Below are 13,586 nucleotides of genomic sequence, written 5' to 3'. Positions count from 1 at the left end.
ACTCTGGTGAGGCCTCATCTGGAGTATTGTGTGCAGTTTTGGTCGCCATACTATAGGAAGGATGTGGAAGCTTTAGAACGAGTGCAGAGGAGGTTTACCAGGATGTTGCCTGGAATGGTAGGAAAATCTTATGAGGAAAGGCTGAGGCACTTGGGGCTGTTCTCATTGGAGAAGAGAAGGTTTAGGGGAGATCTGATAGAAGTGTATAAGATGATTAGGGGTTTAGATAGGGTAGATACTAAGAACCTTTTACCGCTAATGGAGTCAGGTGTTACTAGGGGACATAGCTTTAAATTAAGGGGTGGTAGGTATAGGACAGATGTTAGGGGTAGATTCTTCACACAGCGGGTTGTGAGTTCATGGAATGCCCTGCCTGTATCAGTGGTGAACTCTCCTTCTTTATGGTCATTTAAGCGGGCATTGGATAGGCATTTGGAAGTTATTGGGCTAGTATAGGTTAGGTAGGATTCGGTCGGCGCAACATCGAGGGCCGAAGGGCCTGTACTGCGCTGTATCCTTCTATGTTCTATGATTCCCAAAGTAATACAAACAGAAACCAAGAAGAAAAAAAACTCTACCATAATATAAGCACAGCAAAAGTTCATAAATATTGAAAAAGTATGATGGTTATTTTTACTCAAGATTTTAATGGAAATTTGTGTGCAGCATTAAACAGAGTGCTGAAAAGCAACAGACCTGTTTTGCATTCTGGCAAAATCAATTTCACCCTCTGAGTGCAATTAAAATATTTTCAGGTTTGTTCAATATTCTACATAAGTAAATGAATAATAGCTAAATAATGAATTTGCATATTTGACAATGTAAATATTTCATATTCAGTTGCTTGCTTTAATGCTCATCAGTTAGAACCTTGACTTCCCCTCTCCTCAATTGAAAACACATGGTGTTCTGAATGCACAAAAATGTCATGTTTTATCAAATTCCCCACAGGATTGAAGAATGAAATGCCTGACAAACTGAGCCAAATTTTTCAAATAAAAACCATTTGATTTGGAATTTTGGACCCCTTCTTTCGAAATATCCTTTTCCCTGACATTGATCTGTCACAAGTACCATTTCCAATGCCAAATGTCAGTGAAATGCACCATTATTGATTGAATGATTCCTTCACCACTGACCTCTGCATATTTCTTAATCTTCCACAAGCGCCTTCCTAGTTATGTGCAAATTGCTGAATACTCAAAAATGCAGAGGACAAGGGTCAGCAGGCTGCAATTACAGTCAGAATATTTCACATTTTATTCTTGGTTTTCTCATTCTGAAGGGCCATGTTCATAGACTGCAGGCTTTAATAGAAAGCAGGCTGAGGAGAAGTAGGGCGAAGGTGAGAGAGAAACATTGAAAGAAATGCCTCATCCTATAGCCTGAAATAATGTGAAGCTGAAATTTAATGGGCGGGGGAATTTCGATAACATTTGAAGGTGTAGAGGACTCAACAATCCATCCACTGATTTCACTGATTGCATTATGGAATGAGTTAAAATTAACCAACAACTATTCTTCATTATAAAATTTGTCAAACTTTACTTTGCTGCTTGATTCAAAATTGGCACATGTAGGAATTTTATCAGGATAATAATCCATCAAGCTCTTCAGTGAAATTCCTTTGACATTCGGAACAGTGAACGTTCTAGTGGTTTTACCCAATTGTATTTCCTTGAGGTTAGGAATGACAGAAGTAGCTAGTTAAGCCAGGATTTCTATACTCTATCTCTACAAGCTAATATAGGTCAGAGATTAAAAAAAACAGGAATAGCTGGGTAATCAGCAGGTCCGGCAGCATTTGTGGGGAGAATGCAGAGTTAATGTTGCGAGTCTGGTGAATGAGAAATAAATGGCATTTATGGTGAAGACAGAGTTGGGAGGGATGAGGATGGAGTGTTGGTGGAGAATGTGAGCAGATGGGTTGAGATGGAACCCAGAGGGAGAGATGTGAAAGGGGTAGGCAGAGAAGGGGATTATCGATTGTAAGCCAGGATAGGAGAAGCTGAATAAGTGATAATGAGAGCTAAGAATAGAAGTAAATACTGTGTGGAAAACAGCCCATGTAATGTGATAATAGGACAAAGACTGGGTGAGAATCGGTAGGCTGTATTGAAAGTACTGACAGGACCAGGATGTGGAGTTAGGTAAAACAAAACAGGGAAGGACGTGATCAGGCTAAAAATTATTGAACTCAATGTTGAGTCTTAAAGGCTGCAGGGTCCTGAAACAAAAGGAGTGCTGAGCTACATGAAGCTTGCTGGAACACTGCAGCAGGCCTCAAACAGAAAAACTGGCATTGGAACGTGGCAGTGTGCTAAGTGGCAGGCAACTGGAAACCTGGGTTCATTTTATCGACTGAACGTGGGTGTTTAGCACACAGGTACCCAGTCCATGTTTTGTCTCTCCAGTGTTGAGAAAACCACATTGTCAGCAATGAATACAATGGGATGAGACAGACCTGAAATAGCTGTTTGATAAATGCAGATCAGAGACATCATAAGGTAGATGTAGAATAAAGCTCTCTACACAAGCACACACAAACCAAAGATGCCACAACAGTAAAAAGCTCAACAAAGCATCAGAATAACATGCAGCCTTTGGGGAAGGAAATCTGCCTGCTTACCTTGCCTGGCCTACATGTGACTTCAGATCCACAGCAACGTGGTTCACTCTTAACTGCTCTCTGAAATGGTCTAGCAAGCTACTTTGCTGTGTCAAACTGCTACAACGTTTAACGACAATAGAAAGCGAACTGTGGCCAACCTTGCAAACTCCTTTTTACCAACATGTGGAACTTGTAAAAAAAAATTCAAAGAGCTGTCCCATAGCCTAGTCAAACAACAGCCGGATAGTCATACTCTCAGAAATACTCTCAAAATCCACCTTTTATCGATCTCTGTCATCTTAGGTCCAGGACATCTCCTCAGTGAAGCATCCAAGCATCTTCAGCTATCTCCAATGACAGTGCTAATTTTGAAGTCAGAGGTGGGACATTTACTGATGTTTACACAACATTCAGCTCCAATCATAACATTTCAGATACTGAAACAAAAGTAAAATATTGTGTATGCTGGAAATGAAAAATAAAAACAGAAAGTGGTTACTCCATCACTGTCTACAGCAATAAATTGTATATCATTACTTGAAACCACATAACCATTCATTCAGAATCTGGGTTATAATCATGGAACTTCTTTCAACAGCACAGTGGATACCTCCAATCCTCAAAGACAACTGTTGAAGAAGGCAACTCACTGTCATCATTTCCAAGGCTATTAGGGATGGGCAATAGATGCTGGCCCAGCTAGTGTGATCTACATCCCATGAACATATGTACAATATTCTGAGCTTCAAGATCACAAACTGTGACTGTAATGCATTGGGCAGTACTGATGCTGGCCCTCGGTACAGCACTGCCAAATAAGTTTACTAATTGTGCAATTGTACACAAAATGAAAGCGGGCCAGACATGCCACTACATGAAACAATCCCAGCAATAACCGGTGACAAGAATCTCATCCAAGTGAAGCTATCTTTTGTTCGTCTGGAATCTTCAGCTGCAGTTTTGCAAACCTGGATATCATGAAACATTTGCTATTTGACTCGCACACAACCTATTGAAAGTATGTTTAGGAAATGCATTGAAGGTTGCCAGTATTCCCCATGAATAATTTCTTTAGTGGCAAACTTGTTTTAACTCTAATAACATAGGTTATTAGAGCGGAGTCGAAAATGTGTTGCTGGTTAAAGCACAGCAGGTCAGGCAGCATCCAAGGAACAGGAAATTCGACGTTTCGGGCCAGAGCCCTTCATCAGGAATGAGGAGAGGGTGCCAGGCAGGCTAAGATAAAAGGTAGGGGGGAGGGACTTGGGGGAGGGGTGATGGAGATGTGATAGGTGGAAGGAGGTCAAGGTGAGGGTGATAGGCCGGAGTGGGGTGGGGGCGGAGAGGTCAGGAAGAGGATTGCAGGTTAGGAGGGCGGTGCTGAGTTCAAGGGAATCGACTGAGACAAGGTGGGGGGAGGGGAAATGAGGAAACTGGAGAAATCTGAGTTCATCCCTTGTGGTTGGAGGGTTCCCAGGCGGAAGATGAGGCGCTCTTCCTCCAACCGTCGTGTTGTTATGTTCTGGCGATGGAGGAGTCCAAGGACCTGCATGTCTTCCGTGGAGTGGGAGGGAGAGTTAAAGTGTTGAGCCACGGGGTGGTTGGGTTGGTTGGTCCGGGTGTCCCAGAGGTGTTCCCTGAAGCGTTCTGCAAGTAGGCGGCCCGTCTCTCCAATATAGAGGAGGCCACATCGGGTGCAGCGGATGCAATAGATGTGTGTGGAGGTGCAGGTGAATTTGTGGCGGATATGGAAGGATCCCTTGGGGCCTTGGAGAGAAGTAAGGGAGGAGGTGTGGGCACAAGTTTTGCATTTCCTGCGGTTGCAGGGGAAGGAGTCATATTAGAGCAGAGTCATAGAGATATACAGCACGGAACAGACCCTTCGGTTCAACCCGTCCATACTGACCAGGCATCCTAAACTAATCTAGTCCTATTTATCAGCACTTGGCCCATAACCCTCTAAACCTTTCCTATTCATATACCCATCCAGATGACTTTTAATGGTTGCCTCTGGCAGCTCATTCCATACACGCACCATTCTTTGATTGAAAAAGTTGCCCCTTAGGTCCCTTTTAAATCTTTCCCCTTTCACCCTAAACCTATGCCCTCTACGTCTGGACACCTCCACTGCAGGGAAAAGACTTTGCCTATTTACCCTATCCACGCTCTTCATGATTTTATCAACCTCTATAAGGTCATCCCTCAGCCTCTGACACTCCAGGGAAAACAGCCCCAGCCTAATCAGCCTCTTCCTATAGCTCAAATCCTCCAACCCTGGCAACGTTATTGTTGATCTTTTCTGAACCCTTTCACAACATCCTTCGGATAGGAAGGAGACCAGAATGCGCACAATATTCCAAAAGTGGAATAGGTCCAGATTGTAGGTAAAAACAATAACTGCAGATGCTGGAAACCAAATTCTGGATTAGTGGTGCTGGGAAGAGCACAGCAGTTCAGGCAGTATCCGAGGAGCAGTAAAATTGACGTTTTGGGCAAAAGCCCTTCATCAGGATTGTAGGTTAGTCCAAATTGCTTCTTTCCTCCCCTGATGTATTGACTGCTGCTGGGAAATGTTCAACAAATAGTCCCAGGTTCCTTGATACTGGCAGCTTTCAAGCATTCTTCATACGACAGATTTAACATGTTTTCAATTGGGTAAGAGGTGATGGATAAACTCGCTTCTCTTCATACACATGCACACTTTTTTCAAAATGGATGGCATGTGCACTTTCTCCTTGACAATATGCACAGAGGCCAGTTATGGTAACTCAAGAGCTTTCATTACGCAGCCCAAAGTGAGGAGTGAACTGGAATGTCTCGACATGAGAAAAACATAGAAAATAGGAGGAGTTAATTACTCAGTGTCCCGAGCCTTCGCTTCCATTCATTTGGCTAATTATCTAACTCAGTTTCATGTTTCCACTTTCTCCCCATACCCTTTTGATTCCTTGACCCCTTAGGAACTGTAACTAATTCCTTCTTGAAAACATCAATATTTTGGCCACTACAAATATCTGTGACAGAAAAATCCACACACTCCCCACTCTCTGGGAAAAGAAATTCCTCCTCATCTCAGTCTTAAATTGTCAACCCTGTATCCTTAAATTGTGACCTCTGGTTCAGGATTTCCCAGTCACTGGGAACATCCTTCCTGTATTTACCCAGTCCAAGTCTGTTAGAATTTTTTAAACTCCAGTGAATACATTCCTAACCAATTCAATTTCTCCCTGTATATCAGTCCTGCCATCCCAGGGATCAGTCTGGTAAACCTTTATTGCACTCCTTTGAGAGCCAGAGCACCCTTCCTCAGATAAGGAGACCAAAAGTGTGCACAATACTCCAGATGTAGTCTCAGCAAGGCTCTGTATATCAGCATCAAGACATCCCTGCTTGAGTCCTCGTATCCTCTTGCAATGAAGGCAAAGTCATCTTTTGCTTTCTTCACTGCCTGCCACAGCTGCCACACCTTCATGTTTACTTTCAGCAACTGGAGTCAGAGACACCCAGGTATTACTTTACCCCTCCCCCCAACATTGCCATTTGGATAATAATCTGCCTTTCTGTGTTTGTTAAAAAGTGGATACTCTCACATTATACTTCATCAGTCACACATTTGCCCACTCACTCAACTTGTCTGAATCACACTGAAACATGACTGCATTCTCCCCACAGTTCACCCTCCCACCCAGTTTTGTCTTATCTGCTAAACTTGGGGATACAAAATTTAGTTTCCTCATGTAAATAATGAATATACAGTGTGAATGGCTGAGGTCCAAGCACTGATCCCTGTGGTACCCCACCAGTCATCGGCTCAAAAAATGTTTGTTTATTCCTACTCTTTGATTCCTGTCTGCCAACCAGTTCTCTACTCATGTCAGTATGTTATCCCCAATTACATATGCTTTAATTCTACATGCTAATCATTTTTGTGGCACTTTATCAAAGGCCTTCTCAATGTAAACCACATCCACTTCATCAACATTTCTGATTATATCCTTGAAGAATTCAAACAGAATTGTCAAGCATGATTTCACTTTTGTAAATCCACGCTGACTCTGATCGATGCTGTCACTATTTTCCTAGTGCTCTATGTTAAATCATTTTAATATTAGAATGGACTTGAGCATTTTTCCTCCTATTGATGTCACGAGTAATTGGATAATAATTCCCTGTTTCCTCTCGACATCGTTTTTACAATATGGGATTACATTGGCTACATTCCAATTGGAATGGTTCCAGAATTTAGAATCTTGAAAGATGACCACTAAACATCTACCATTTCTAGGGCCATATCCAGGTATTCTCAGGTGTAGATTATTGGGCCCTGGGGATATATCAGTTTTTAATCCCAACAAATTCCACAGCCCCATTTCCCTACCAATACTTATTTCCCTCAGTTCCTCCCTCCCATTAGTCATTGCATTCTCCAACATTTTTGGAATGTTATTTGTGAAGGCAGAACCAAAATGAGTATTTAGTTATAACATCCCCATTACAATTTCCCTCTTCCTGACTGTATGGGACCTATGGTGGTACAGTGGCTAGCACTGCTGCTTCTTATCTAAACAAGATGTGCACGCACTATTTTGTTTGGATAATTTAATCATTCGGTTAATTGATTCAATGCCTTTCCTCTGGGACTTGAGTTTTCTGAAGTTTCCTTTTTCCTTGTTCTGCCTGCCGTGCTCCCTCGGTCTGTCTCAGAGTTTGTTTCTGAGCAGAGACACACACACACTTGTGTGTGAGGGACCTGCAGCATTACTGAAACACCCCCAAATCACCGCCACCACCACCATCAGTTCAATGGGATTGACACAGCGAGCACTTGCTAACTCTGCTCCCCATTTAGGAGACTAGGCAGCAGCACACCGCACAAAAGCCTCACTACCCCATCCACCCTCAAACCCCAAACATCCCCACCTCAACCCCGTCTGCCCCCCATCCCCACCCGTATGCCCCCAACCTCGTACCCCGTCTGCCCACCGCTCACATCTGCTCCCTGTCTGCCCCCCAACCCCGTTCCCCCATCCACCTCCCCCCTCTCTCTGGGACAGCAGAACTGGACACCAACAGTAAGACTGCTGCTGCTTTTGGGGGGGTGAGTCTCAAAACACACACACACACACACACCTTCTCACTGCAACTTTTTGACAAGTTCCACCTTTGTCCTGTAGAGGACAATGTTGGAGAGATTATCTGGGGAACGAGGGGGGTTAAGGTACACCCCTGTGTAGAACTCCAGGGCAAGTGTGGGGGGAGAGAAAGAGAGAGAGAGAGAGAGAGAGAGAGAGAGAGCGAGAGAGGTCAGTCCTTTGGAAACAGTGCCTGGGTTCCCATCAATGTACAGTACTGTTCTCGGCAGCATTTCAGTAAGCCGAGTTCACTTTTAATCATCGTAAACAAAAGATGCGGTCAGTGTTGGAAACATCTCTTTGATGTAATGTTTCCATTGGGACCTTGAGATCTTCTTTGGATAATCTGAAATTAGGATAATTGATATTCGGATAATCAAGGTTCCTCTGCATTTTCTTTTCACTTTTTCTGGGACACTATGTAAGTGATAAATCATCTAATTACAGCACAAGAAAGTGGTGAAAGACTGCCCACGGAGAAAGCTAAAACAACACTCACAGTAACAGTATGCAGAAATGGAATATGCGCATGAGGGTCAGAAAGTGAAGCAGCAGAGTTCAACTCTGATTTAAGTAGCTGTAGCTTTTGTGTGTCAATTAATGGCTAAATCACCTATTTAGCTGAAAGAAACAAAAAGCTAATTTGGTTTGCGTATGAAGTTATTTCCTCTGTAATCAGAAAGGTTATTTTTGTAGCTCACCTCCAAGTCAGGGAGTTGTGCAATCCAGTTTAGTGCTTGAGCTAAAAATCCAGGCTGACAATCTAAACAATATGATGCAATTTGCCTGTTATTTGCAACCATATAAAATTAGAATATTTGCTCAACAACTCAATCATTGGAACTATAATTAATACCATAAAAGCAGCTGAAATTGAAGGGCACCACCTTAAATGAGCAGTTACCCTCATCATACACAGTCAGATGTTGCTGGAAACATTTTCCTTTTTCCCGTTGGTGGGATGTGGGATTTGCTGGTTTGCCATTGTCAAATTGCCATTGAGAAGGTTTTGGCAAGCTGCAATCCATGGGGTGTAGGTACACCCCAACACATTGTCAGAGAGGGATCTCTTCTGATAATGAAGGAGCTGCAATTATCATTCCAAGTTAGGAAGGCATGTAGCTTGGAGGAGAACTTTCAGGTGGTGGTGTTCTTGTCCTTCAAGATGGTAGTAGTCATGGGTTTGGGAGATGTTGTTGAAGGTGAACTGATGCAAGCACTCATGGAGATGGTATTCACTGCTGTCACCGTGCCTTGCTGGTGAAAGAAGTGAATGTTGATGGTGATGGACAGTGTGCTAATCAAGCAGGCTGCTTTATCCTGAAAGGTGTTTGTTAGAACTCTCTATGGATAGATCAAGGGGAGAAGTGGATGTAATATATTTGGGTTTTCAGAAGGCGTTTGATGAGGTACCACACTTTATGATGTTTAGAAGAGCACATGCTGTTGGAGATAGTACATTAGCATGGATAGAGGACGAGCTAACCAAGAGAAGACAGGGTTGTGATAAGGGGGACATTTTCAGGATGGCAAACCTATGACTAGTGGAGTAGCACTATATTAATATCTTGAATGGAGAAAATGAAGGTACTACAGCCAACCGTGTGGATGCCACAAAATTAGGTGGGAAGGCAAGTGGTAAGGATGACAAAAAGAGTTTGTAGAGGGACATAGACATATTAAGCAAGTGGCCAAAAACTTGACAGATATAATATAATGTGGGAAAATGCAAGGTTATACAGTTTGGCTAAGAATAGAGGGGCTGAATATTATTTACATGAAGAAGTACTGCAGAAAGCGACAGAAGGATTAGAGAGCCCCCTTCATAAATCACAAAAAAAGCCAGTATCCTAGTATAGCAGATGATAGTGAAAGTAAATGAAATGCTGGCCTTTATTTCAAAGGGAATGGAATATAAAAATAGACCGATTTTGCAGAAATTTCAAAAGGCATTAGACAGACCACATCTGTAATTATGTAAACAGTTTTGAGCCCTAATTGAAAGAGAGATATATTGAAACAGGAGACAGTCCAGAGAAGGGGGGAGCTGATACCAAGTATGAAGGGATTGTTTTATGAAGTGAGATCGAATAGATTGGTCCTGCACACTTTGAAGTTTCGAAGGTTGAAAGTTGACCTCATTGAAGCTTACAGGGATTTGACAGGGTAGATGCAGAAAGGTCATTTCTCTTTGTTCAGGGCCAGAAGGCATAATCTCAGAATAAGGGCTTGCACATTTAAAGCAGAGATGAGAAGGATTCTTTTCTCTCAGAGTACTGAATCGATGGAATTTACTTTTCCATCACAGAGGGCATGAGCCATTCTTGACAGATTTGCTGGAATTCTTTGAGAATGTAACTTACAAAATTGATGAGGGGGAGCAAGTGGATGTGGTCTCTTTGGACTTCCAGAAAGCTTTCAACAAAGTCCCACATAAAAGAATAACATTTAAAGGTTCCCCATGGTAGGCTCATTCAGAAGGTCAGGAGGAATGGGATACAGGGGAACTTAGCTGTCTGGATACAGAATTGGCTGGCCAACAGAAGACAGCAAGTGGTAGTAGAAGGAAAATATTCTGCCTGGAAGTCAGTGGTGAGTGGTGTTCCACAGGGCCTGTCCTTGGGCCTCTACTGTTTGTAATTTTTATTAATGACTTGGATGAGGGGATTGAAGGATGGGTCAGCATGTTTTCAGATGACACAAAGGTTGGAGTTGTCGTTGACAGTATAGAGGACTGTTGTAGGCTGCAGCGGGACACTGACAGGATGCAGAGATGGGCTGAGAGTTGGCAGATGGAATTCAACCTGGATAAATGTGAGGTGATGCACTTTGGAAGGTCGAATTTGATAGCTGAGTACAGGATCAAGGATAGGATTCTTGGCAGTGTGGAGGAACAGAGGGATCTTGGTGTGCAGGTACATAAATCCCTTAAAATGGCCACCCAAGTAGACAGGGTTGTTAAGAAAGCATATGGTATTTTGGCTTTCATTAACAGGGGGATTGAGTTTAAGAGTCGTGAGATCTTGTTGCAGCTCTATAAAACTTTGGTTAGACCGCACTTGGAATACTGCGTCCAGTCCTGGTCGCCCTATTATAGGAAAGATGTGGATGCTTTGGAGAGGGTTCAGAGGAGGTTTACCCGGATGCTGCCTGGATTGGAGGGCTTATCTTATGAAGAGAGGTTGACTGAGCTCAGACATTTTTCATTGGCGAAAAGGAGGAGGAGAGGGGACCCAATTGAGGTATACAGGATAATGAGAGGCATAGATAGAGTCGATAGCCAGAGACTATTTCCCAGGGCAGAAATGACTAATACGAGGGATCACAGTTTTAAGCTGGTTGGAGGAAAGTATAGAGGGGATGTCAGAGGCGGGTCCTTTACACAGAGAGTTGTGAGAGCATGGGATGCATTGCCAGCAGCAGTTGTGGAAGCAAGGTCATTGGGGACATTTAAGAGACTGCTGGACATGCATATGGTCACAGAAATTTGAGGGTGCATCCATGAGGATCAGTGGTTGGCACAACATCGTGGGCTGAAGGGCCTGTTCTGTGCTGTACTGTTCTATGTTCTAAAGTTAAAGCACATGAGTTGGGGTCGTATACTGAGATGGATAGACAACTGGTTGGCAGACAGGAAAAAAAAACAGCAGGATAAACAGGCCTTTTACTAGATGGCAGGGGTCAGTGTCAGCAGCTATTTACAATAAGTATTAATACTTTAGATCAGAGAACTAAATGTAATATCTCTAAATCTGCATCTGACAAAAAGGCCAGATAAAAGGGTGACCTCTGAGAAAGATGCAGAGATTATTTGGACAAGCTGAGTGAGTGAGCAAATGCATAGCACGTGTAGTATAATGTAGATGAATGTAAGATTATACACTTTGATTGTGAAAACAGGAAGGCAGATTCTATCCTCAACTAGGAGATTCCAATCTCCTGGTTATATTGGTCAGCCAAGGCTTTCCTGATTGGCCCAGGTTAACAATCCCAATCAAGAATCATAATTTCAATCACTTACAGTTATCATGGAACTCCTACGTTCCCACAAGCACTTGCAACCAGTACCAACAACAGTTATAACAGCCAGTCCAGTTCTGATTGTGGTAAATGGTAGCCAACAGAATTTCAATATCAAGGGGCGACAGTTAGATATGCTTTTGTGGTAGATGGTCATTGACTGGAACCTGTATGACACAAACCGTACTGGTCACTTCTGACTTTATGATTGAGATAAGATCATTGATGATCAAGGTTTGTGTGAAGATTTGTAGCTCGGGTGCTCGTTGCTGTGGTTCTGTTCGCCGAGCTGGAAATTTTTGTTGCAAACGTTTCGTCCCTGGCTAGGCGACATCATCAGTGCTTTGGAGCCTCCTGCGAAGCGCTTCTTTGATGTTTCTTCTGGTATTTATAGTGGAATTTATATCCACTATAAATAGCGGAAGAAACATCAAAGAAGCGCTTCGCAGGAGGCTCCAAAGCACTGATGATGTTCCCTAGCCAGGGGACGAAACGTTTGCAACAAAAACTTCCAGCTCGGCGAACATAACCACAACAGATCATTGATGAAGCAGCTGAAGATGATTGAGCCTAAGAGACTACCCTGAAGAGATGTTCTGGAGCTGAGATGACTCACCTCCAACAACCACAACCATTCCATTTAAAGTGAATCTTGGTTGGGTTCCTTGATGCCATACCTGGTCAAATGCAAGGTCATTTACTCTCACCTCTGGAGACCAGTTCTTTTGTCCATGTTTAGACTAAAGGGTCAGAAGTCTGAGTGCCATCAGTGAAACCCAAACTGTATGGCAGTGAGCAGAATATTGCTGAACAAGTGTGGCTTGATAGCGCTATTAACAACCACTTTCACTTTGCTGATGGATCGAGAGCAGGCTCAGGTGGCAATAATTGGCCGAGTTGATTTTTGTAGACAGCACACACCTGTGCCAGGGTAAATGACTCACTCCTGCATGATTGGTAAATATATAAACTGAGGTTGACCTCCCAAAGGCTGAGACACATTTGTGGACAGCCCTTTCTAGTAAGAAGCTATCTCAGTAGAAAATCAAAGCAAATGTATAACTAACTTTAATATACTAAGAATCCTTTACCTCAGAGGACTGTCGAGGCTGTTATTAAGTATATTCAAGGCTGAAATAGATTTCTATTCAGTAAGGGAATCAAGGGTTATTGGGAAGAGGCAGGAAAGTGTAGCTGAAGATTATCAAGTCAATCATGATCTCACTGAATGGTTTACTTCTGGTGCTGTGTCTTATTGTCTAAGGAAGTATCAAAGTCATAGAATTGTAAAACTGCACAGCATGGAAGGAAATAATTCTGATAATTATGGCTGTGTCAGCTCTTTTGAACAGCATTCCAGTTCCCAGTGCTGCCATAACACAAAGCATTTTCAAAATATTCTCTCGGATTAAACATCATCATAATTTGACCAACACAATAAACTGCAGCGAACCCCGACATAAAATTGAATATATTACCGAATACTTGTTGTTTCAATTTTTCCACTTCTTCCTTCAACCTTTTAATTTCCAGTTCTCTGCTTGCAGTTACTGGACCATCCACAGTTGAATATTGAAGTGCCTGAACAGTCTGTGTAGACTCTAACAAACAAGACAAAAGGAAGCAACGTTAAGGCAGCAGGAATTTTGAAACTGCACTGCGGACAATGTGGAGGAGTGAAGACGCGATCTTATATTCAAAAATGAATGGTCTGCGTAACCAATGGCTGCCTCACCTTCATCCTCTCCCCCACTCATCTATTGTTACTCTATGCTACTTTCTCCCCACCCCCACCCTCCTCTCATTTATCTCTCCATCCTTCA

At 42.8% G+C, this 13,586-nt stretch overlaps 1 protein-coding gene across 3 annotated transcripts in view; it reads right to left on the bottom strand.

Moving 5' to 3' along the window:
* The window catches only part of LOC132830661 (serine/threonine-protein kinase MRCK alpha-like), a 565,530-nt gene that overhangs the window by 156,950 nt on the left and 394,994 nt on the right, over positions 1 to 13,586 (bottom strand). For all 3 annotated transcript variants that reach the window (XM_060848487.1, XM_060848489.1, XM_060848488.1), the window contains exon 11: positions 13,242 to 13,364. In XM_060848487.1, the coding sequence (XP_060704470.1) occupies positions 13,242 to 13,364 (123 nt within the window). The remainder of the gene's footprint in view (positions 1 to 13,241; positions 13,365 to 13,586) is intronic.

Source organism: Hemiscyllium ocellatum, chromosome 3 (assembly GCF_020745735.1).
Source record: "Hemiscyllium ocellatum isolate sHemOce1 chromosome 3, sHemOce1.pat.X.cur, whole genome shotgun sequence".
Classification (NCBI taxonomy): Eukaryota; Metazoa; Chordata; class Chondrichthyes; order Orectolobiformes; family Hemiscylliidae; genus Hemiscyllium; species Hemiscyllium ocellatum.
The sequence above is the reverse complement of the archived record's forward strand: the minus strand, read 5'-3'. Positions and strand labels throughout refer to the sequence as shown.